This window comes from Hirundo rustica, chromosome 1 (assembly GCF_015227805.2).
Source record: "Hirundo rustica isolate bHirRus1 chromosome 1, bHirRus1.pri.v3, whole genome shotgun sequence".
Lineage (NCBI taxonomy): Eukaryota > Metazoa > Chordata > Aves > Passeriformes > Hirundinidae > Hirundo > Hirundo rustica.
The window spans coordinates 42628241-42654687 of record NC_053450.1 but is presented as its reverse complement, the minus strand read 5'-3'; the positions used below and the strand labels follow the sequence as shown (position 1 = coordinate 42654687).

Genomic DNA, 26447 nt, shown 5'->3' with positions numbered 1-26447 from the left:
GCTCTGCCTGGCTAAAACACATGACTGCTGCTTAAAAAATATATATTTGTGAGTTTCCTTTGATTGATTTGGAACCAGCACCTTAATTTTGTAGTACAAGTTGCTTAGCGTGCTTATATAAATAAGGAGCAGCTTCTCATCCAGTATGGAAGATTTCCAACCAATGAATGCAAAAAATTAGACATTTTTAGTAAAAAGGTGAAAAACAGCCACCAAACTGTAACTCACATCAAAGGAATAAGCATTGTTCAGGGTAAAATTTACACCATCTTTGCTCATTTATTCAAAATACTGCTCATAATGGAACTTGAAAGACTTAACGAAGATTTATGAAATCAGCTCTACAAACTATGAAAGAATAACCAGAATGCAATTAAGTCAGGAAAGAAGCAAGGATAAGAAGGAGAGAAGGAAGAATAACTCACAAGGTCAGGCTAATACTCCACTTAGCCAACAACGTGGTATTTTTGTCTCGAATAGCAGTTACAGAATTATATTTTGGGGGAACACATGATCCTGGCTGCATTTTGTCCTCTTTTTCTCTTGTACAACCCAACATACATTTGCCATTAGATTAAGGATCTTTGAGTGTACATTGCTGTCTTATTTAGAGGCTGTCCATGACATTATTTGCTCATGAATTCACCTAACTTCCATTTGAACCTGCTGATCTGCTTACCCCTAGAACCTCTTCTGGTACCAAACTCCAGAAGTTCCCAAACTATTGTGTAAAGAATCACTTCTATCATGTCTCAAACTCACTTCTGTGATCATCAAGCACAATCCCTCAGTTCTAGCACTCTAGGATTTGGTGAGTAACAGTTTTGCATTCACATTATCCACTACCTATAAAATAACTGGATTCAGATACAGTTATTCAAAAGGTAGTTCCAAACTTCCCAGCTTGCTTTTCTTTTCCTCTTAAAACCCCCCCAACTTTAAAACATATAGTGCTAGTTTTGCTGGCTGGAAAAAGCTGAACAAAGCCTCAGACAGAGATCATTCACTGTCAGCTCCACAACAGCAAGGCAAAAATTCTGCACTTAGTCAGCCCTCAAATTCTTTTCCTGTTGAGTCAGTAGTTTAAATCTTTGATTATCGATCTGTTAGGTAAAGACTGCTGAGTTTTAAATACATTCATTTTTGGATCTGAATTGAGTAGTCATATAAAAGATGAATATAAAATTAAGACAGTTCACTTACATTTTCTCTCTCGGCAATGTATTGAAGAGCAAGTCCCAAAACTTCTGCTGCAGCTGCATAAACTTCTCTATACTTTAGTAAGCTCATGTTACTGGTCAAAGCTTGAAAATACCTAGCACAAAAGATAGAACTGCTGCAAGACACAACTCCAGCACACAAATTTAAACTGAAGCAAAAAATTTATCTGAGTAATAGCATAATAGTGAGTGCTTTCAGAAGAGCTGAATACAGTACATGCATTCTCCATTTGCAGTGTCTCAAATCTCTGCTTTAGCAATTCCTGACTCTATGAATTTCCACAAAACTGTAACCCTGGGACCCACTGTAAAAAAGCATGCAACCTTCTAGATATTTTCCAAAATAAATGTGGTCTGCAATTTGTAGCTAGAAAAGTATTACATCTGACAGATGATAGCAAAGGGATGATGGGACAAAAGATTCCAAAGAACAAATTCCTATACTTCCTGCTGACAAAATAAGCTTGCTCTCTTTGGCTTAAGATTTTTTTGAAGACCATTCACAAAAAACTGCATTTCTCACCTGACACGATCTATTTCACACTTTGGGTCAAAGGGTGGCAAACTGTTAGCAAGAACAATTCCCAGGAGCTGAATTCCCACTGAATTATCCTTTGTTTCAGGGTCTCCACTAGAAAACTTTTCAAATATTAAACTGTCGGATAAAAACACAGAAGCAATGATATGCATGAAAACCCCAAAACAGACGCACCGTAAATCTCTCACTGTCCTTGTACACAGGGATGCATACACACATGTACAACACATCAAAGGGATATTGTCAGAAAGCAGTAGATATTTAGCTTCAGTGAAGAAGTCTGCAAAGAAACCCACACCAAAACAACTGAAAAGAGATTGTAAGCCCACACAAATGCTTGACATGTTCACAAGCATGGCAGATAGCACAGGTCTTAATGAGAGTGTACCAATTATTCAGTGATAATATTCAAAACTCCAAATAAGAAATGTCTTTGCAGAGAATACTCCTGCTTTTGTTGCTGTGGCTAACATGTTTTCTCATCTCTCTCTCCTTGTTGTTTTTCAAATTAATTTACAATCTTTGGGGAGATTGGTTCTGAAGTCCTAGTGTTCACTGTAGGGACAAAAAGTTTACTATTGCAGCTGAATTTACCTTCCTATGTCCTTTGATACCTTTCACTTACAGTTTTGAAATATTGATAAAAAAAAGCAATTGTCCAAATGTCTACCTGTAAGGTATGGAGAGACAGTTTTTCCAGCACTCTATAACTGTCTTTATGATTTCCAGATTGTGTCTGAACACAGCTCTTTTTGGGTGAAATGCATTCTTCATCAAGAATTCAAGCAATCTGTTAGCCAAAATCTCATCCTTAATATTCCCCTACAAAAACCAGGACCAAAAATAAATATGATGACTCCAAGAAGACATATATTATTTTATGAAAACAAGTAAGTAAACAAGTTATGTTTGAAGTTAATATGTAAAAGAATTGTAAAATGTAAAAGTGGACTGATGTATAAAATTATTTAAGAGCACAAAAAACCCCTCAGTTATTCTTCACCAAACAGTCACAATAACAATAAAAATGAATTTCATATTTCCTTACTTTGGGAGTGGCTACACTTGTCCAGGAAAGGATTGTAACTACTATTTCCACTACCATGTAATGAATCCCTTCACCTCCATTATTTCCAGAAACAACAAGTTGCAGCAGTGGACCAAGCCAGTGCTTCGCATAAGGCCGGAATACCTATGGAGAATCAATGATAGACTACAAATTACCCAACTATTTAGCAACCTGTTGTTCAATAAGCATTACTGGCAAGACTGCTAAACCAACTTCTTCAGCACTTTGTTAAACCCCTGAGGGAACAACCATAAAAATTTTAAAAGAAAAAGTATCCATAACTACATTTCTCACTTTTGTTTAGAACCCTTTAGCCACAGAAAGTGAATTATTTCACTAGAGCTCAGAAAGTATGGCTCTCACATAGAAAATCTGTCTGTAAAGGACTGGAAAGCATATGCCACTCACCTTTCCATTTCAGACAGCTTTACTAAGAAAGTAGCATTAAATGGATATAAAGGTTCTTGAATTAATTCCGAAATTCGGCATTTTTGGATTTGAAATATTTCAGGCATAACCATTATACCTTAAAATCATTGTATGAAGTAGGTTGAGAATGTTTTACCCAAGAATGAGAGTTAGAAAACGTTGCTTCTCAAGCAAACGCCCGTTATGCAATCTTAGTATCTTTCTGCAACAAGAACACCATTTAGCTCCGAGTGTTCCTATGACTCATCTGTGTCCACTAATGACACATTGTGTATTTGCTCCTGTGAAGATGGAAAGCACAACCAGCCCCACCTCTTGCTTAGCATCAATGAGTACGTTACTTGTGGTTTCAGAAGATACGTGCTGTGGACACCCTCTACTTAGAGAAGTGGAATATGGGAGAAAAAGTATTAATAATGCATTCAAAATACTTGCACTATCTGGAATTTTGGGCCATAAATGCACTCCCTTTTATTGCAGTGAACTACTCAATATGAATGCCCCAAAGAGCTAAGCTGACAAAATATTTTTCCCTGTAACTTTAAGTTACACATTTGATACTATGAATAAAGAATTACTCACATCCTCAGTATTAACAATAAGTTTTGCTATGAAGAGGCGAATATTTAATGGTACTGATGGGTTTCCTAATTTGCCATGAAGAAATTTCATCCAAAGAGGAAGATCTACTGGAACTGTCCCCTGAAATTTAGAAGAGATGAACAAAAATCAAATCACTTTTTGCACCCACCAGGCTTACCAAGCCAAAAAGCTCAAACCACACAGGTTTCACTATAATATAGCAAAGAAAATTAATAAGTGAAGGGATTCAATCATGACTCTCTTTTCTTGGTCACATTAATGGAAAAATGCCAAACATTTTAGTTAATACTGGCCTCCTCCACTTTGGGTGTGATCTGGTTCCTCTGCATATGTTTAATCAGAGTGGTCATAGAAGCCATACATTCGTGTTGGTTGAATTCATCCATTTCCAGCTCCATCTCATCATTTAAAACCTTGTATTCTGTGGGCTCCTAAAAAATAAAAAAAAGCATTACTAAGGTTAATAACAACACTATTTTCTTTTAAATCCCAATCATGCCATGAGTCATTCTGATCTTATCAGTGCTTAGATTTGACTACACACTCAGTGTGTGCATACATCAAATGTGTTGTTCAAAGAGATGACTCCCAAATGCATGCACCAGATCTGCACATTCTTTTCTTTTTGTGCCAACAGATGCCAACTTTATGTTACTCTGACTTTAGTATCTGACAGGACAGGTGTGGCAAATGCTGAAAGCAGGAAAAGCTAAGCTGAACCTCAAAGAAATTATCTCATTTCATAGCTCAAACAATTCATTAATGCCTCTATTTTTTGTTTCACACTGAGCAGCATCTGCAGCAGCTCTCTTTTGCTGCACAGAGCAAATCACAAAAGAAAATTGTTTAGTCAGAAATTACATTACTAGGCAAACTAGAAGTGTACTTTCTATCTTGCTTAACTTCCTTGCAGCTAAAACAGCTCCCTGCTCCAACACACAGAAACAGTTTATCTTCACCAATGTTAACAGTTATTTTGACAGATTGTGTCTTCGGTGTCTATGATACTTTTATGAGCTTTCTGTTTCATAGCAGGTATCTATTCTATCAGCATTAGGGCTGGTGAGACACCTTTTGACTGCAGAAGGAACACAACTTCAAGTTTCTGCTGAAAGAACAGCATTTAATATCTCCCAAGAGCAACAGTTAAATACAAGGTGCCACAACAGGAAAAACAAAAATAATTATTTATTCTATCCAATTGATATAGCCAGTTCTGTCACAGACCAAAAGAAGAGGGAAATGAGGAAACCAGGTGCCTAACAGCAAAACATAACCATCAGAGGATGTGCCTGAGTGCAGTCACAAGACATCTTTTTACAACTCAGGCTGGACTTCACTCACACTACTCACTTTTAGAAACCCAAGAGGGCATTGTTTTTCTTCAACTGTAGATAGGGGAGAGAGGAAAAAAGAAAAGTGACAGAAACAAGCTCAAGTCCCCTCCCTCATCTTCTGGAGGAACCCATTCTCAGTCAGGTAGAACAGATATAGAAGACTAGAAATTTCTCTTTCCCAACCCCAATAAATGTATGCAATCCTCAAAAGCATAAAACTTTTCTTTCCCACAGCACGTAAGTCATGAAATTACCTTTCTCCTGAAACGAGTGATGCTAGCTGTGACATCTTGGGAGCTATAAGAAAAACCTTGGACTCCAGTAGAAAAATCAAACTGACTCATTTCCTCACTCAAACTGCTATCCGTCATGTATGATGAAGAAGCTAAATACTTGGGTTCATCTAGACAGGAAAGAACAGTCCATTAATCAAGGTAATCACAAGAAACAAGCCTTTATTGCCCACTAAAACTTGAGGGTAGGTGGGAATTGATTGTTAGATTAAATATATTGAAGGCTTTTATTTGTTCCTATTACTGTAGAAGCTAGTGAAGAACACATCAAGAAACACTGTATCGCATTTTTTTCATCACCATAAATGACTTTCATACCCTGGCTGCTATTCCCTGCATCCCTGGCCTCCTTCCTAATCGCAATGTATCGCTTCTTCCTTTCCAGAGGCACCTAAATGGTAAGAAATACAGTTCTAATTACTAAATTTTTAAAAAATAGTTAATAAATTTTTAAAAAATCACAGATTATTCACACTTATTTATTCACATAGATACTAAACAAATTATTAAAACCATTTGACATGAATGGAAATCTCATGTTGTAAATGATTCTTATTAATGCTACAGAAAAACAACTGAATTTTTTATTCCTACAGCTGTTCACTATCTAAGTAAGTACACTAAAAAGTTTGTTAAAAATTACGTGCATTACAGATCTGTTCTAAATTTCACGTCTGTATTTCTCTCAGAAAAATGTATTTTAAATCATTAGAGGAATACTCAATTTTTTGTATCCTCTTTCTCCATTTGTGAGAATTTATCTGGTCTTCAGTAACTACACTGTTCAAGTCATACCCTTTTTTTACTTAGAAACAAATTTCACTCACCTCAATTTCAATAGGAAATGTGTACTGACGCTTCAGGTCTATCAGATTTTCAAAAATCAGCAAGTTCTGCAAACCAAAGCATGTTTGGAAATAGAAAAAATACAATGCTATGTACAGTACCAATTGCTTTGAATGTATTTTATTTCTTCTTTAAAAAAATTTAACAGATCAATGTACAACATAGAAAGTGTGGCACATTTTCTCTTCTGCATCAGTACTCTGAAAAGAACTTTGATACTTAACTACATAAGAATTCACAGCACAGAATGTGCTCTGTAAAAAGGTCTCTCTTATTCAAGTATATTCCAATCACTTGACAAGCTAAACAATAGGGGCTATTTCCTCCTATTTTAGAAAATTGACTGGGAGTGGAAGGATAACAGTATCACGGCTTCACCCACTCCCAAGCAGTTAGTAAAACTTTCATCAGCTACCACTCCTTCTATTGCCTCACTGGCTAGTTTGATAGTATAATTGCATGTCATTCAGGTTTCATTCTTTGATTTATTGCCATCAGGTAAAATCACTGTGTCTCATGCTCTAACAGCAAGAGTCTCAGGCTTCTAGCAGCAATAAAAGCTTCTCACCTTTTCTGATTTTTCTGAAAAAAGAAAGCCTTGATAAAATTTACTTTCAGTGAAGACACAGCTGATGACAGCAATAGCACAATTATATGCTGCACAGTGATACTGTCTCCTCTTCTCCAGCAGCTGACTCTCTCCTGCCATGTTTTCTGTAAATGCATCATAGCATGACCTTAAATACAAACAGGCAAGAAAACACCATCAAAAGTCTTTTATTAAGCAGTACTAGAAGGGTTCCAATCAGAGACCAGTGAATCAACAGAATTTCAAGGAAGCAGTATCAGATTAAACCACCTCAGACTCGTTCAAGTGTCCTGCAGGTAAATGGAGCCAAAATGGAACCACTCAGCAATGACAAAGAAAACTTCTCCAAATATTTACACAAGAGTCCTTAATGTCAGAAATGTGATGACAGGTAATGTTCAGATAAGATGAATATTTGTTTTGATGCTTACATAAATTTCTCTCATGGTCCTTTGCCAATAAATTATGAATGGACATGCATGCTAAGGTATTTTACGGATTAGCTGAAGAAAATAGTTTAGATGTGATTTTTAAAGGTCTTTGGCACAAAGCCAATTATAGATCTGCAAATTATAGGCAAGAAATTCCTTGAAGCCTTCACAGGACATAGTATTGCAAAGCAAAAATCAAAACAAAACAAACTGCAATTCAGGCATCTTATTATTTTCTCTGAATATTAAACAAACCAAACAATACTAATTAACACATATATTCAGTATTTCTCTTTTGTCCCCCTTTGCAGTGATGATCAAGCCAACTACTCCTACTGGGTGTGCTTCTGTATTATGAAATGTAAATGAAAATCCATCCCATCTTCTCATCAATCATATAAATACCAATTTTGCAATACAGAGATTCCACATAGAAGTGTGAGTATGCTGAAACTGAAGTTGTGAAAACACAAATTAAAGGCCAAGAAACATACTGAAAAGGTAAAATAAATGTACAAGCTTAACAAATTTTAAAAAAAAGTTCAAAAGCAGGAGGCAAAGGTTATCCTAACACAGAACTGTAGTTTACACTACAGATAATTCAATCAATGCAAACTCAATATTGTGTGTTTTTTTTTAAATCAAAAGCCATGGAAGAGATTATATTTACCTTTGAACAAACCCATCTTTTCATATGGTCTACTTAAAAAAAGCATATCTGGTCAAAACCTAATGAGAAATATAAAGTAAATGAAATAAACAATGATCTTACTTTACTAGTGTCTTGGTAAGTTCATTTCCTTCAACACTCATGGAGCCACGGTAAGCTTGGTTAATTTTAGAGTCCTTGGAGTAAACATCCTCTTTTGGAAGACGCACATACATCACCTCTAGCAGCTTGTAATACCCCATTTTCTTGGTGACTTGTGTATCAAAAGTATATTCCTGGGACTAGAAACAAATAAGCAGAATCTCAGAAAGAAAATTTCCTGACTCTTGTCCTTTCTAAATAGTTCCACAGTTACTTGAAATATCTTAAGACAGCCTTCAGCTTACTTCTACCTTCTAAAACAGAGAAAAGAGTTGACGATAATAAAAGACAGACAGATTCTGAGTTCCTGTGTAGTACAGTTATTAAAACTGTGTCAACCCATGCTCGTCTGGTCAGCTCTCTTAACTACAACTGACCTATATCATGATAAGGATACTGGAGGAAAATAGGCAGAGTACCAGCTGTTACCACCAAGTGATAGCTCAGCCTCATGACACATGAAAGCAAAACACACACCTGTCATCATCCTTGGTGTCATTCATGAGTTTCTTCATGCACCTCATTTTGGTGCCAACACTTAAAGCAACAGGAACATGGTGTGGGTAACTCTACACAGATCTTTGTTTTAGCATTTTGTTTCTATAACTATTACTAAACTTTGGTGATTTCAGCATTTTGTTTGTCCTGCTGCCTGTGAACACCTGCACCAGCAAAACCATGGGACTGAAGAACTACAGCAGGAGCAGAGAACTCCACTGGCAACAAGATCTTGTAACTATGCTCTTGAATTGGAAGACAGGCTGTAAACAGAGAAAGGAAGATCTGTGCTTCAAATCCCTTGCTGAAGAACCTTTGCAGTACTTACAGGTCTATTTCTTTCTCTAGAAGTAATGTACCTAATTTCAGAGCTCCCATTCCAACTTCAATTTTTATACACAGCAGATATGCAAGCATGCATTAACTCCAAAGGAACAGTGTGTTGGGGACTAAGGAAAAGTTTACCTGTAATAATCACATTATATAACTGGCACACACTTCTGTTCCAGGATATACAAAACTAGAAATCAAACTGTTTTTATCAGTGTTTCATTCAAAGTTAAGCAAAATGTACACACCAATATCAACGTTTTCTTAGGCCTTCCCTAAACCTAAATTAAATAAAGAAAAAAAAGAAGCAAATTCATACCTTTGTAAACCTGGAATTAAGTGTATCCATAGCCTCTACTATAATCTTTCCAAAGAATACTCTCAGTGCATCCAAGCTGCAGTGCCACAAGAGAGTGAGGAGGGACCGATCCACAAAAGCTTGGCGAGCAGTATTGGAAAGAAGTTCTTCACTTCGGAACATTTTGTGAACAGTGTCCAACAGTATCACCTGTTTGTCAGTGGTGCTCCTAAACAAGATGAAAACTTTTACCAGACTTATGTCTCACATCCTTCGGACATTTAAATTTTTAATTGACTGCATTCATGCCCTCTTGGGTTAGCCTACAAGGCATGCAAGATCTGGGCTGAACTTGGCTGAAAGTATTATGCAGCTCCCAAAAAAGCCCACCTCACCTTCTTAGTTTGCAAGAGATGGCAAACTTGTTTGTGTATTTTTAATAATTTAATCCTAAAGCAAACATTAACTTTCTCAGTTCCTTTTTACTGAACCTAAAAAGAAATTATCTGGTGTATGGGAGAGATGTAGGCAAACCAAAAAAGAGCTTTGGCTATCAAGTGTTCCACTACTAGATGATCTCCTACTCTGAATAATTTCATAAAAGCTAAAATTTCAAAAATGGGATATGGTCATAAGGTAAATTACTTTGTCCACGAAATTACATGCTGCACAATATTCACTACTCAACAGCCCATCAAAAATTGGAATGTTGGTTTTGGAAGAGATACTGAATACCTCTTCTGTGGACAGAGCATGTTTGAGCCTACAATTTACCACCCTGGAATTATTCAATTAAATAAGGGCATTGTTGTATTTTCAAAGGGGTTGAGCAAATTAATTCACTGCCAATTTAAGTACTATCAACTTAAGTGATCATGTGGTTATACAGGGATAGCAAATATATAACACACAAGTACTATTGTCAACTGGATTCTCTCAGAACAAGCTTATTTACAGAAGGCTTTCCAAATTTGCACAGGCACTAGAAGTATAATCTGGAAACAGATATCACTTGTTCACATTTTGAAAATACTTTGAAAATGTAAAGACAGCCAAAATCTGAATAAAAACTATTACATAAAACTTTATAGTGCAAATAATCACTGTTATAAGGACAATAAAATGCAAAAAGCACATTTGGTTCAGCAAAAATTCAGTAAGAACAAGCAAAAAATCCAGTGAACTAAACCCACCTTCTGGAAATTCTTTTGAAGCTGGCTTGAAATAAGTCCTCCATTAAATGTCTGTGATCCCTACAGAGGATTTCTGTCATCAGTTGCAACAACATTGGACTCTGAGACAATTCTAATGCATCTAAAAACTGAAGAAGAAACAACACATAACAGGAAAAGCCACACTGGATCAAATCACTTCAATCTAATGATGTAATTACTTTTTAATACTGATCAGAAGCAGATGCACAGAAGTGTGTGCTTATTTAATGTGCTTCTGTAGATAAAATTTCTGGATAAAGATATAACCCAGAAACACAAAAGCTGATCTCATGTGAATGAAGAATCCCTCCCTTTAATTCCAGATCCCGTGAAACACTGTTTCCAGACAGAGTTCACTTTGGCTTCTAATTATGTATTCATTAAAAATACTGACCTTCTTAGTGCAGTCTACGTAGTTATTGTGCTTCAAGGTTCCTTTGGGAAACTCATCAGACCTCATGGGAAAATTGAAAGCTACAAATTTATCCAGAGCATTCTTAAGGTCATTAAGCTTTTCTCCTGTCAAATTAGTGAAGAACGGGAGAATTATCACTGTTTGGCCCTGAAGAAAAAAACACAAACAAACATAAAAAATAAACAGAGTTTCACACTAAAAAAATAAGTTATTCCCTAACTATGAAGCCAGCTGAATAGGACCACAAAACTGCAGCAGTGGCTGTTCTTACTGATTCAATGGCTCAGTGTACTAATAAAAATATGTTATGTAGCTGCTCTTCCTTCCAGCTGCTTGATCAGAAAACAGCTTTTAACACTCATGTCACTGCTGAGTGAGAGTTAAAGCTAATTAATATCTCATGGCTGACATAGCTATGAATAATATCTCACTGTTCTTTTAAGCAAGCATTCATTCTCACACAAGTCACTGATTTAATGGATCACCTCGTAGCTAAAGCAAAATCCCAAACTTTATTTTGAACACATAGCAAAGTACAATGCTCTGCCTAATTAAAGGCGGGCTGGCTGAGACGCAGCTACACAGAACTTTCATAAGTACAAATTTTTTTATTATTCTAGTCCAACCAGCATCTCCTTTAACTCCCATTTTCAGTCTGCAGTACTTTATCTCCCTCTCCTGACCAAGCTGCATATAGCAGATACTCCATTAGTACCGGTCTCACTCTTGCAGTCATGGATGCTAAAATCATGACAAATATTCATAACTGGACCGGTAGGAAATGCCACTTTGTGTTAAAAGCCTGATGAGCTGTCATTTCTCAAATGAACACTTGGGAGTTCAAGACAACTTGCAGCTGATGCTATTTTTTTTTCCTAACAATTACACTCCTTTCTTCTGAGCATGGAAAAAAAAAAAAAAAAGAGCACCTTAAACCAAATCATGGCATCTGTGATAATACCTTCTGTCTGAAGAACGAAAAGGACAATTTAAAAGTTTTAGGATGTTGAACAGAAGAATAAAATCCCAGAAGTCCGTTATAAAAATTATGACAAACAACAGAGAATTCCATGAACAACTAACATTCTAATCTGGGGAGAGTAGGGTAGCTGTTGAAGTGAGCAATTTACCTTAAGATTTAAGCCTAAATTCTGATCAGTAAGTAGACTGGTGTAGGTATTAAAAACAGCTGTAAATGCTTCATGATTTGTATTGAAGGAAACTGAGGAGTCTATCTGGAAAGACAGAAGAAATTTAAAAAAAATAGTTAGAGTTTTTTTTAAACTAGTTAAAGAGATTTATATTAAAGAATAATAAAAGGTCTTTGAGCTATAGCATTATTTATTTGAAAAAAATATAATGAATCAACAGAAAACACATACAGAGTGATCTTGGTTTTAAAAGAAGAACAATAAAAGCACCTACACAGTACAAACAAAATCATAATGTTGGGTATTTTTCAATTCAAAAAAGTATTAATCTCCTTTGGAAAGCCAAATTTCCTACTGGCCATTTCAGTGCCAGCTAATACAGTTCACATTCTGTGTCCTAAGACATACTTTTTAAACAATTCAAGTTTAAAATAATTAATTATAAAGAATAAAAATTATGCTCAACAGTTGATCTTTAAGTATATTTGTGTACAACTACTTTTTACAAGTTCCTACAAAAGTCCCAAAAGGATAAGTAAATAATTATGTTTTCAAACTAGAGGAAAAAAAAACCCAAAACAACAGACCAAAATCTCAATGTCACAAAAATGAAGTGTTTAAAGTAAAGACAATTCTGCAGTTTGTTGGCATGGATAGAACTCCTCCACTGTGACTTTCTGGATGCCAGCATGACAAAGAATGTTACCAGAGGCTACTCAGAGGTCACCCTCTGTACTTGTACCAGTTCTCCAAAAGGAAAACAGGCAGGTAAAACAGAGAACAACCAAAAAAAAAAAAAAAAAGAAAAAGAAAAAAAAAAAAAGAGGTAGGAGGAGGAAGAGCAATATGTAATAATTTCCACCTGCCTCAAATTCTTCTGTACTTTGCTAATAAAAACACCCGGATTCAAACACTGTCCAACTTTTTCCTTTTTTTTTTCCCCAGATATAAAACATTTTGACTTGAACAGCATTTCTTGAAAACACAATGTAGCTCCTACAGAACTAGAAAGGTCACCTGAATTTTATAAAGCACTGCATACCTGCAGAACCTTTGTCAGCAGGGTCAAGACTGTCATTTTGCTCTCAGCAGATGAGCCTTTGGCCCACCAGCCGTCCAGTTTCTCCCAGTTCCTCAGTACAGCTGTCACCAGTTTTGCTCCTTGCTGCTTGCGCACGGCACGGTCCCTAAAGCTCTGATCTAACATGCCATTCAAAATGCTCCCAACCTGGAAGGAAGAGCGACAGGTAAGATTCTTGCACCCCAAATGAAAGGATGAAAGGATCACTTCAGTGGTATGGGGCAGTCATAAACACAAAGCAATGCTGGATTTGAATTTCAAAGGGATGCAGAAGAAAGGTCTCTGCAGGCAATTAAAAACACGCCCTTCTCAAAAAAAAAAAAAAAAAGACATCTCTCCAATTTACTTGTCTTTCAGAGTACAATGCAGCACTTAGTTCCAATGCCTTCTGTGTATATATGGCAAATAAATGATAATCCAGAACAAAGATCAATACTTGAGAATTTTAGTTAGTGTGAAGTTGAAAAATTGCACACATGCTAACTTATTCACATCCATTTTGAAAAGAAAAAGAATTCTTGCATAGCAGGTATGAACTAAGTATGCTTGAATTCTCTTCTGTTCAAAAATGAGTAGTCACTATCATCTATCAGATACACTTAAAAGGATTAATGTATTGCAGCGTGCTTGGCACAGGAAACACTAGATAATCATCATCAGATTCCTCTATAGTCCATATATTCCATACACATTCCTCTATAGTCTAATTAATTAAACTATTTTTGGTATCACTAAAAATGATGCTGCAAGTCTTTTAAAATACTACTTGGATGCAGCATATCTAAGCATAACATTCTGGATTATAAAAGAGCCAATTATTTTTAAAGGATGAGTCTATTTTGTTGAGCATCTTTTTATTCAAAAGGAATAAATTGTCAGAAGCACTGAAGGAAGACTTCTCAGTTCTAAGTTTCCTTCATGGCACTGAGTTCTTTAAGTGCTGTAGACAAACAGAAAGAAGTCTGCTGAGCCAAACAAGCAGTCCTGAGACTGAGTACATGACAAAGCATCCTGTACTTATTTCAGCTCAGGAGGGATGTGCCTGTGTATGTTTCTCTTTTTAGTACTGTGATCTAGCTCTACCCTAGTCCTGTGGACTAAATGCCCATTAGAAGTTGGAGTTTGTTTTTCAGTTTAGTTTTATCCAAAGCAAATCCAAAGCACATGCTCTGGGACCATTCTGCAATGAAAAGAAAAGCATAGTAAATGGGTCCCTTCTTGGAAAGGACGTTTTTGATCTGAAGTACTATGCAAAGACATGCTGAAATACATAGATTTCAGGATAGCTAATAGGTAAGCACTTTCCACTCAGTTTGATCTGAGATCACAAAGTAATGTCAGGCTGCCAGAGATCAAGACGGTAGCACCAGTAGCTCAAGACAAAAAAAACCCCTGAAACTCAAACAAAAAACTATCAATGCACTGCTGTCTGAAATTCAACCCAACGCACTTTTTACCCTACTATATAATCCACCTCTAAAAACAATGCTAAAATTGTTACTTCAAATATTCCATTTTGACTCTGTCCTTTTCAAGACGAAGTCCAATACCATTTGAGGGTTGCTGACAGATGATTCCATAAGACGGACTACAATCACATCCATGTTTTTCAGTAGCTGTTGATTGATGGTTTCTGAGAACAGGCTGTAGAAATACTGTCCATGAAAGAAATTAACCAGGTGGTTCTGGGATTCTCCTGACAGTGGCACAGATAACACTACTGTGTTCAACAGCAGACTTACTAGCTCCTCACACTGAAAATCAAGGTATAAAGACAAGAGTTATTTCAAGGACATCACATTTTACTTAGAAATTTCTTAGAAAAGCACGATTCTTTTTTTTCAAGCTCCCATCCTGAACTTTTTTCTTTTGTTTATTTTAAGGATTGTAACTGGAAAACCACCTCCTACCTGCTCATCAATAGCAAAGGCCAGCTGCAGAAGACTATCAGCTAATCGCTTACTGCTGATGTCTAAGGATGGAAGAGAGATCCTTTCACCCCCAGGTGCAATGCCTTTATAAACAACTGAAAGAAGCTTGGAGCCAATTGTGAAATGAGACCCTTCATCCTATGGAAACCAACAAAGAAGTGACAGTCAATAAAAGGTGAAAAAAGGCTTCCAATCCATCCGTACAATTAATTAGAACTCTTGAACTCCAGATAATCTCCTTAAAAAGCAATGCAAATATACCATGACAAAACACCTTTCTAACTCATGGATGTGATTTTAAATAAGACAACCCTATTGTGTACAAAGTTCAGAACAAACTAAAAGTAACTTGAAAATGTTCCAAATATTCTGATCCTCCTCCACCTTTTTCAGTTTACTTGACTGCAGAAGTAAAATGAACCGCTAACTCAGGATGAGTGGGACAGAAAAGGTATATCCTGCAGCTCCTTGATTATCAATTAACTGCAACCACAGGTCTAGATTTTGTTGATATAGAGAATGGATAGCACATAGAAAATAAGTATTTTCTTACTTGTTAGCTTTGCTCAGCCTTATTACAGCCTTAATCACAAATTATCAGTCTTTGTGGCTGTTGCATAACCTGTACCTTTAACTGCCCAAAGTAGAGATTTACTACAATCAGAAACTTAGTGGAAGGAATTTGAGTAATATAGTCTACATCCTCATACTTCAGAGGTCTCTATCCTGTTTACCTGCAACTCAGACCCACTATATTGCTTCTGATCAGCCAGGAAATATTCCTTTTCTAATTTTCCTCATCACTTTGAATGGTCTCTGTGCAAAAGTTGTTAAAAAATGCCTCTTTTATAGGATAGTTAATCATGATTTTTTGAACTTTCAGTCCTGCACAGCTCACTTAAAGGAAGTTAGAGAATCTATATTCTGATTTCCAGTGTCTGCAGCCAACCAGAGGAAGATTAACATAATTACAAAGGTTGCTCAAGCCTCAGTATTGTGCTACTCAGATTTGTAGAATAACATTTATTTTTGATCCCATTCAACACTAGCTCTTCACTCTTGATCTCATTTTAAACAACTTCATCTGATCTCGTCTCTGTTTTTATCTGAGTGTTTCACACAGGAAAAGCTCTTTACAATGCACAAATGTTCACTATTATTTTCTGTATTAACAATTACCTGATCATGAAGAACAGAATGAAGTAGGCCAGATTTCTGGAGCTGTTTGCAGGCAGAAAGGACGGCATTAAACCTAACTTGATCCAAACGTGCCTCTGAATTAAACAGATCAGCAGAACAAAGGTCCTCAAGGCTAGAGAGGAAAGAGAAGCAATATCGTTACATTAGTGCATCCATAGGCAACATTATATACGCTCCATTTCTCATGGTGAGGGTTTGTTCTGGACTCATGCTTACCAGAAAGCCTCTACTTACCTCTGCAGCGTGATTCTTTTTTTTATGCACAGTTTCAAAGATTCCTGATAGGGAGATTTCATCAGAGCTTTCATGAGTCTTACTGAGATATCTGGGAGGTTTTTCATGACTTGCACATCAGCTGTGTTAAAGCCTACATGTGATGGATCACACACCATCATCACCACAAGCTCTATAAAGCTTGCATTTAGCAGCTCCTTCTCAAGCAGCTAGAAAGAAAAAAAGTAAACATAAAAACTTGAAAAATTCATTCAGATTTCTCTATTTAATTCTTCATAACTTTCCATTAATCCTATCTCAGATGAAACCAAAACATGAAACCATAACTATTCTTGCTAATTTTCTCTACTGAAATGTCTGACTTTCAATCATTTATGCTAATGCACAGAAATCAGGCATCTATAAACACAGACATAGGATATATGCTATCCCAGCAAACTGCAAGTTGGATCTTCTAAAGCACATAAGCCTGTTTCAGTCTTGATTACACACCTGTAAATCCTAATGTACATCTCTGTACACACTAACAGAGATTTGCTGATGAGACAGAGTAAATTAAACTTGGCAGTGTAAATTTCCTAAGAGACTCATAAGTATTGTAGTTTATATAGTTAAATATGGCTTATATTGACCAATAGAGAAACAAAGACAGAAAGGCAAACAGAGAAATCTGAATAACTATACTGAATTCAAGAAAGGCAGATTGTGTCAATCCTTTCTGCCTTTTAAGCAGCTACCGCCTCCACACATTTAACGCTATCAGGAATCACACAGGAAATACTCACTACAAGTACTCCATATACAGAACACGTATATTTAACTACATATAAAATTTGTGTCTTTTATCCACTGCAGATTTCAGAGCCTACCTTCCAGAAATCCTGCTGGCACATTTCCAGGATGACGGTGACAAACTCCATGATCCGGACTATAATGGTACACTTGCTGTAGTTGTACATGTCCCTTTCCTGAGGGCTGAACATGCTGCCTTTTGAACTGCAATCAAAGCACTGCTCTGCTGCGTGGACATCATGCAAAGCAATAGTGCCAAGGAAGAACTGCACAGCTTCCAAGAAGGAACTTTCATTTACACCTAAAAAGAATTACACTGAGTTGAAATGATACAGCAGCTCTCAAAAAAATATTATGTTTCATGCTTGGAAGAAAACAGTCGAACTGAGATGACAAACAGAAAGAGGCACACCTCACACCAATGTTTCCTGAAAGCTCTATGCCAGTTCCAAATATTGCCATTCTGGGCAACAGACTAGCAGGACAGCATTGCACTTGGTGATCACTCCAGAAACTGACCACTACAAGCACCTATTAACAATGATGATGATTTACACTTATGTAGTAAAATGCATAAAAATTATAAATCCCTAGTTTTGAATGACTTAGCCCTATGCTAGCTGCATCAAACAAAGATCTTACAGTATTGCTCTAAACCAAGACAGATGTAACACTGACACATAGATCACTTGTACAAGACTATGAAACTGTACAATTGCAAAACAAAAGCATTTTGTTTAGGTTTGCAAAAACCTTTCGGGAGACCCAGTGGCTACACAAGGTGTTATTATTTTACCTGACCAAAATTCAAACACAGCTTTTGGATCCCATGCAGTTGATGCATTAGGAACTGAAGAAAGGTAACATGCACTGGTCTTGAAGTGAAAAGATGCCTCCTTTCATTGTTTTCTGACTGCTTCCTCCAGACATTAATAAAGAGCAGGTAAAAAGCTTCAGAAGGATTTCAACAAAAATATGAAAAAAAACCCTACTGCTTTTCTGTGCAGTGGGAAATGGGCTGTACAGAATAATTTCTGAAGATGAGAAAGTAAAAGAAGTTGCTGATAAGTGGATGACTCAGAAATGCAAAGATTTCTAGGGCTAAAAGAAAACATTCTAAGATACACAGTACTTCACAAAAAAACCCCCATCCCATTACAACTGTCATTGGAAAACTTTGGGAGAGTTTTTAAGATCATCTATTCTACATTAAATTCCAAGTTAAGAACTCATCTTGGGTGGGCTTTGTGTAACACACATGAATGAACCTAATGCAACAGTTAATCACTCACCCAGTACTTCATAAGGTTTGATCACCTGCAGCTCAAAGAACGTATTGTAGCAATCCAGCGCTGCTAAGAACATGTCCATCCACTGCATGACAGCCTGTAAACTGAAGGGTTCCTGCATGCCACGGAGAGTTGGCTGAGACAAGATCCCAGATGGAGTTTTGGCATCAGTGCCACCTCCTTCAAATTTGTTAATGAGGAAAGAAACATCTTTGTTTTTTAGTGTATCAGCCAGCCAAGAAGATGGAGACTTGTTTCCTGACAGAAATAGAAACAGAAATATAAATTTTCTAGGAAAAGCACATCTCAAACTAGCAAGGAACTAAAGGCAAATGAACTAACAACTCTGTGATTTAAACCGAGTCCTCTAGCAGAGAGGGTATTGGTTCTGGTTTAGCTTTGGTCACATTCCTAAAATTCCCAAATTTCTCTTCCTTCCATAAGGAAGAGGCCAATTTTCAAGACATTCACAGATCCTCACCAACAAATTCACTTTTTTTTAACTGGATACACAACAGCAGTTTTGGGCCTGGAAGTAAGTCTGCAATAAAAGCCTCTTCTATGCCCAAAAACATCACTCAAACCCTGAGGTTCTCACAGTACCCAACTTGCAACGTAAGCAACACAACTCAGTTTCTATTTAACAACATTGAAGGAACAGATATTTACTTGTAATTACTATCCTGCATAGAAAACACAGAGGGAAGGCATGCACAGAATAAAGAAAGCAAAGATAATAGTGCACTGTGACTTAAAATACCTGGCAATAAAGGAACAAATTCATAGAAGAGTTCCATGGCTTTATGTCGGCACTCTGTCTGAGGTCGCCCACACTGCACTAAGAGCCACATGACAACGTCCTGAAGACACACGGATTTAGCAGCTGGGAATCCCCTGCACAAAAAACATTAGGGATTAACAGTCATCTTGACATCTACCAAGAAGCAATAGTTTTTCAGTTGAAAAAAAAATCAAAATGTTCCATGAACACTATGAATGCCTTTTATCTATCTAACTACAACCCATCTGCACTACAAGAAAGAGCTCTTCCCTTCTTCAGTTCTTCACTGCTTTCCCTTCTCATTCTACTTAGGATCTCCAAGGCACAGTCCTTGTGGAAAACAATTTTAAATGCAGAAGCAGGTATTTTCCCTTCTCTTTGTAAACTTGAAAAGAAAAATGGAGATTAAAGTGTAAATAAGCCTGCAAAGTTTTTCTCCATCCTCATAACTATCCAGTCTCATAACTTATCAAATGCCACACCAGTGACCCAAATCTAAACTCCACTTGCCGTTTTCTTTAAGATCACATGATAATTTGGGTAAAAAGGGGAACTAAGGTCCAACTTCCTTATCAAATCAGGGTCAGCTAGGTGACTCAGAGCTTCATCCATCCTGATACTGAATACATTTTTGCTTCTTTTACATTTTTCCTTCCCTTCTTTAATTGCTGATCATCCTGTTGCAGCTTGTCCCGCTTCTGGTGACATTTAACAACAGTAAGAAAGGCTTTGGAGGCGTTTCCTCCGAGTGTTTTGTAGCACCAATGCTGATGTTATTATACACACTGTTGTGAAGGAAACATGCTCTTCTCTTCTGGTTAATCAAGTTCACCACGCTGGAATAAAGAATCATGTTCCTCTCATATTATGTCCAGTGTTTTCCCACCCGTGGTTCAACAGACACATCAGGAAGCCTGTACCAGCCATTGTCATTGGATGAACTCCTTATTCAGAATCCCAAGCACTCAATGGAGCTACTGATCATGTTTATTGAAATGCAATATGGAAATAAATGCAAATAGCTGACCGTGGTACCCGCCGCTTTGCTTCCTTGTTCAGAGAAGGTGCTTTATGCTTGATTATGCGCTTCAGGTGATCAACAGCATCACAGCACTGCTGGGCAGTACCTGTTGGAGAGAGAGAAGTGACAGCTCTACAAAAATGCCTGCAATTTGATTGAGATAGCCCTGTAGACATGGAGCAAGAGACTTACACAGATGATAATGCCTACCAGCTCCACTACTCTGTGCTTCTGCAGCAAATTTTTCAAAGGTGCAGAACAAAATTGCAAAACACCAGACAGGCCAGCTTGGCCTGAGCCAAGCCTGAGGCTTTGGTATAAAACTGTGCATTCTACTTTCTGTGATCATGATTAAGAGAAACTGTAAAATTTTCCCATGTGAGTAATTCTTCTGGGGACACTTCTATCAGATCCTGAACTTTTCCCCTGAAAGAAATTAAGTTTTGTTACGCCAATGTTTGGCTTTATGTTCTAATTACTATTAATCGATGAAAGAGCATGGAAAAAAAGAAGAGGGAAAAAGTAGGTTTACTGAAGAATCATTAGCACTGTGAAAGAGGTCACAGATTCTTCACATAACTACATACTGTTGTAAAGAATGACAGGACAATGATGAAAAGCTATCACAAAATAGTGGAACTATTCCATAGAATATATCAAAATTACAATTTTTGGAGCATTCACTTGTTATAAAGGAATAGATTGATTCTCATCAAGCTACATTTTTTTGTACCAGCTAACTGCAAAACCACAACTCAAATCTGAAGCACCACTAGCCTTTTTAATGTTATTATGAATCTGTAAATCATGAAAACATGAAAAGGTTCTTTCTCCTGGACTCAAAATATTCCACCTTTATACACTGCAAGGAGTTGATTCAAAGAGTTCTTAACTAGATATCAAATGACCTCTCTACTGATAATGAAAAATAACTCTTCCTTTGTTGCAAAAGTAAGCAAATGTACTTTTCTTACAGTTACAGGTTTTCTTTTTTAACCCAAAATTCAACAAAGTAATTTTTTTCTTCATTCCACAGTTAATTAACTATAGCTCACCTAATGACTTCTCATCTGTATGGGCTAAAGCCAGGCTTTCCAGGAAAACAATTAGTGCTTCAAATACGAATTGCTCCACCAGAGAATTTTCTTCCCTTTAAAAAAAGAGGAAAAAAAAATCTCATGAGAAACATGAGTAGGAGAAGCACTAAATGTAAAATCCTAATTAAACCCCACCAAATTAAATATTATAGAGATAGACTACAAAAAAATGTTTGCACAAAAAAAGGACATTTATACCAGTTAAAAAAACACCAGTGAAATATGCTAAGCATCCTGAAAAGGCATAAACTTGTGATGAAAAATTATTTTTACATATTTTACACAGACAGAAAGCCCAAACAACACAATTATTATTAAAAATATGCTGAGTAACTGAATTTTACAGCTATCATATACATTAATAGAATGAGTGACAGTGGATGACTATTTCAGCTGTACAATTAACTCATTGAACCTCTAGGCCAAGTTACTTACTGTTCCCTGCTCTGCTTGCTCACCTAAATTCCCTGTAGATACTGTTAAAAGCAAGGGCTGCACCCAGCCTCTTGAAAGCACTGGGGTGAAGAGCAAGACTGTACAACCGTTTAAAAAGAGACTTGGTGTTTGCTGGGCTTTCCTCCTGCTGCCTCGGTGTTGTCTGCTTGATAGACCATTTCAAAAATTCTCGTATGCACTGACCACAGAAATCTCTCAAAGTGCTGTCAACTGGATCCACTATGCCACTCTGAAATTACAAGAATAAGAAAAACCCCCACCATTTCCCCCGTGCAGTATTACAGCAGCTTATCTGCACTGCATTATTTACAAATTAAAAAAACCGTACTCCCAGTTTACCAGAAATAAACAAAGTTGCTACCGTCCAAGGGAAGGGCAAAACTTTCAGACAGTGCTGAATTACAGCTCAAAGACCTGGATTTCTACTCCTGTCTCAGCTATCTTGTCTAGGTTGCTTCATTTTCTGATGGGTGTGTTTCCACTGTGTAAGAAGTGGTGTGACAACACTGACTTTCATTTTAAAAAAGTGTACTCCAATCCTCTGGACCTACCTTGCCTCCAACCACTTCTGTTCAGGGCAAAAGCTAGTTTTAAATACAAAAGTTTGGACCTGGTGAAGGCAAAGATACTGAGAGAAAAATTAAGCAAACAACAAAGGCACTCAAGGGGGATGAATGGTGAATGTGCCTCAGTTGCTCCTAGCTCATACTGATGATAAGGAGTGTTTTGTTTATCTCAAGATGATATATTTTGAGAATGCCAAAGTAAAAGAAATCCATCATCAAAATCTCAGTTAATAAATATGAAATGGTTATTAGAAAATAAATTAAAAAACCCAACCATTTTCTTTCTTTCAAATAATTAAGGGGCCATTCGATCTGTTCATGTTCCTGGTTGCTTCAGCAGTAAAATGATGCTAGTTAAAAATAAACTCATATGCCATAGAGAAAAGAGACGAAAGACTTATGACTTACCAGGATAGCTTCCAGGAATGCCACTGTATCTTGACTCTCAAATTTTTTGTTGCTGGTAAACCAGTGAATGAGTTGCATGACTAAAGGCTCATACAACTGTCTTGCTACCTGAAAACAGCAAAGACTAACTATGTTTCTAGGATTAATATATTCCTATGCTACTTCACTATTAATAGGTAAGAATAGAAACCAGTACTCTGAAAAAGAGTCTACAAAATGAATAACCAATTTCGCACTACATTCCAATATCAAGGATCAAAACCCCCAGACAATTAAAATGGGTTAGATACTTCCTATTCAGCTCATCTCAGTGACCTCCAAGCTTACTTTCAGTAATGTCCTTTGAGACAAAGAACATTGCATGCCACAGACTGATCTGCCAGTACACAGTAAGGGAAACAGGGATGTTTGTTTCTTAATCCATATTTAGATCTAAAAATCTATCTTTACCATTAACCTAACTTCCTGGATTTCAACAATTCTACCTGTAAATAACCTGATTGAATACTGTCATACTATAGCATGAAGGGAAAAAACACTAAATACACTTATTGATGCATATACACATACTTCAAATTCAGTGCCTGTGGCTTGGACCAATCCAGACGTCGCTTACCTATGGTTTATGTTCAGCCACATGCCAGCAAAAGAGGTTTCACCTAAACTGGTAACACAGCTTCCTGTCTATTTTAACAGAACATAAAATCCCTTTGATCTAAAAATAGATATGGATGCCAGGGTCCAAAGAGCAGTCCCAAAAGGCACAAAACCCTGTAATTTCAATGAACCTATGTGTCTGTTCTGTTTTGTGCAAAGGAGAAACATCAAGTTCGAATGTTTGAATGAAATATATCATCTGTAAGTATCAAAGAGGCAGTTATAAATTCTCTTCCAAACATTTTTCCTATGATTGCAGCTTTGCACACAGTCAGTATCAAAATAATCAACCTCACCTCCCATTAACTTCTTACTGAAAGACTACAGAAGTTAAATATGGTGATAAAGAGGGTTACTGCCACAACCTCCCTGAGTGAATCATGAAACTTGAATCTCTTGTATACTCTTCTGAGGTACTCTGAACTACACTGCATTATACAAGTATTTGAAACCAGTATTTGAAAAGGTTTTGACCCCACTCCCAAAATCCACGTGATCCGTCCCTAGAATAGAATTTCAGCCTACAAAATACTCTCCATTTGGGAAAAAAAACAAAAAAAAACCCAAACAAACTGACATGTTAGGAAAACTTCTAAATAAAACTATTCATTAATTCCCACACTTAAAGGTATCTGAACCAGCTAAAATTCGTATAAATAAATCAGCTTACCTGGTCTATGTCACAAGCAAGACGAAGCAGTACTGGAAATATTCGCTTATATAAATGGTACATAGGGGGGGGACCCTGACGTCCTTCTGGCATCTGAGAGGCCTTCCCCAACATGTATGTGACTATGCCATGCAGCAGCTCACATGCTGCAACCTGAAATTTAGAATTCCCTTTCGTTATGCATCTACTACTTTCACAGAGAAGGCGAAACTGTGGGCAGGAGAGAATGAGTCACATGAAAGGGTGTACTTGAGAAATCACACCTATGCTAAATCACCGTTCCAGGAACAGATCATGGCCATGGAAATAATTTACACACATTCTAACTGGCCTTTTTCCTAATGTTTTAGTCTCTGTCATGGGCAGTCAGCTGGAGAAAGTTCATCAACAGATTAAGTCACCCATAGTGTTTTCAAGGATACTTCCAGTCTGGACTCTCTTTGGGTATCAACATCCCAATCCAGCACAGCACCAAAATATTTGCTCATGTGTTCTGCTGGACTGAGCCCACAGGTTCAGAGGCTGGGCATGAGAAGAAGGCCAAACAATACTAGTTTAAAAAGATCCATTAGTTTAAAATATTCATTTTTATGTTATATCAAGCAGAATACTGTCTGACAGAGCCTACAGCAACTTCTGCTCTTTAGCTTCTTAACACTCAGAATAGTGTAAAGGGCACCAAAGAAGCACATTGCTACCTATGAATTAATTAAAACAGGTCTGTAGTAATAAGGAAGACATTTTATGCAATTTTATCAGCTAGTCTAAAACAAGATATAGAAAAAAAAAAATCAATACTTTTGTTTGCCTGTCACTTGCAGAAAGAGCCAGTTCAGTCACATGAGGCAAAAATAAGTCCAAGTAGATGACAGGCTTCATATCAGCAAATGGTACTGCAAAGCTCAGGCGCTTCTCAGTATCCCAGGATACACATTTCTTCATCATCTCTTCTGCAGAGGTAGCTGATGCATTTGGAAGATGAAAACAAGATTAATACAATATACATAGAGCAAGTATTTACTTAGTGCAGTCAAAAAAATCTGTACCCTTCCAACTTCAGTTAGACTGCTATGCAATGTAAATGCTTGTAAATTACTGAAAAAATAGTAGCCAAGGTTTCAGGGTGAGCGTTGCAGCAGTCTCCAGTTTCAATACAGGTTAGGTTTGGAGACAAATAAATCCAGAAGACATTGAATCACATTTGATTTAAAATACTTCTGTATGACATCCAATACAATGCATTTGTCTTCTAATGTTACAGACGATTCTTGAAGGTCAATCAGACAACAAGATCCAACATACTGACTCCTGCAATTGCACAGAAAATGACTACATTTACAGCCATTTATAGCTATCTCCTCCATGGAAAAATGGCATACTTACTCCTTTCTCTCCCTTTATTCCTGTATTTGTAAATTTGTTTAACAAAATCTGACCACACTTTGTATTTAATTTCCAGAGAATAAGGCTACTTCCCCCCAGTATTTTTGAGTAAATAACTGAGAAGTACTTGGCAGAAAGTATTGATTGTAAAGGTAGGTAAAACAAACATAAGCATGCAAAGAAAGGGAAAAAATGCATAATACTACATTAATTTTTAGATTAACTGAATTTTGTGCTGAATTTATCCCTTGAATTTCATGGTCAGGTACTTACACTGTTGTTTTCCGTTTTTATTAGACTGTATGATATGTAATATTTAAATGATAAAGCTTGTTCACAGACTGAACAGAGAAAGGCAGAATATGTTGCCTTTTTTTTTGAAGAGCACTCAAATGGAACTCTACTACCCACACATACTAAAGGCATGATGCACCTTAAACTCACAAGTGAAAAAGTAAGCTTGCTGAGATTTGCAGGACTCATGACTGCAGTTCTTAGTACTGAGAACTGTAGTAGAAGTACTACGGAGCAACTGGGGCAAAGTTTTAAAATGCCTCTGCAGCCAGAGGGTGAAGGGTGGAATAAATAAAACCATATACTCATATGCATAGTTTTTTGCTTTCAACTGTAGTTTCCTAAACACTTTCCCTAGTCCATATTGGTGAATACTTTTGCTCTACTAAACTCCAGAACTGAATAAAAGTACTTTTGTTTAAAGAGAACAATAAAAAACAGGTATATGAAAGTGATGTTGAGAATTTATGAAATCTACTTTCAAGAGGGGCAGCAGAGGCACATAAGTATTTTCA

The 26447-nt window shown here is 36.8% G+C and overlaps 1 protein-coding gene across 3 annotated transcripts in view; it reads right to left on the bottom strand.

Moving 5' to 3' along the window:
• Positions 1–26447, bottom strand: part of PRKDC (protein kinase, DNA-activated, catalytic subunit) — an 81920-nt gene that overhangs the window by 35917 nt on the left and 19556 nt on the right. For all 3 annotated transcript variants that reach the window (XM_040070746.2, XM_058421720.1, XM_058421718.1), the window contains 29 exons: positions 25054–25217; positions 24256–24408; positions 22929–23036; positions 21957–22183; positions 21457–21551; positions 20408–20507; positions 19360–19493; positions 18603–18857; positions 17388–17611; positions 16519–16727; positions 16264–16396; positions 15064–15222; positions 14704–14907; positions 13115–13300; positions 12052–12156; positions 10901–11068; positions 10486–10613; positions 9314–9521; positions 8128–8306; positions 6904–7072; positions 6317–6382; positions 5808–5880; positions 5451–5599; positions 4153–4290; positions 3839–3958; positions 2807–2950; positions 2429–2580; positions 1744–1875; positions 1204–1315 (listed from right to left, as the gene is read on the bottom strand). In XM_040070746.2, coding sequence (XP_039926680.1) covers positions 1204–1315; positions 1744–1875; positions 2429–2580; positions 2807–2950; positions 3839–3958; positions 4153–4290; positions 5451–5599; positions 5808–5880; positions 6317–6382; positions 6904–7072; positions 8128–8306; positions 9314–9521; positions 10486–10613; positions 10901–11068; positions 12052–12156; positions 13115–13300; positions 14704–14907; positions 15064–15222; positions 16264–16396; positions 16519–16727; positions 17388–17611; positions 18603–18857; positions 19360–19493; positions 20408–20507; positions 21457–21551; positions 21957–22183; positions 22929–23036; positions 24256–24408; positions 25054–25217 — 4394 coding nt within the window. The remainder of the gene's footprint in view (positions 1–1203; positions 1316–1743; positions 1876–2428; positions 2581–2806; positions 2951–3838; positions 3959–4152; positions 4291–5450; positions 5600–5807; positions 5881–6316; positions 6383–6903; positions 7073–8127; positions 8307–9313; positions 9522–10485; positions 10614–10900; positions 11069–12051; positions 12157–13114; positions 13301–14703; positions 14908–15063; positions 15223–16263; positions 16397–16518; positions 16728–17387; positions 17612–18602; positions 18858–19359; positions 19494–20407; positions 20508–21456; positions 21552–21956; positions 22184–22928; positions 23037–24255; positions 24409–25053; positions 25218–26447) is intronic.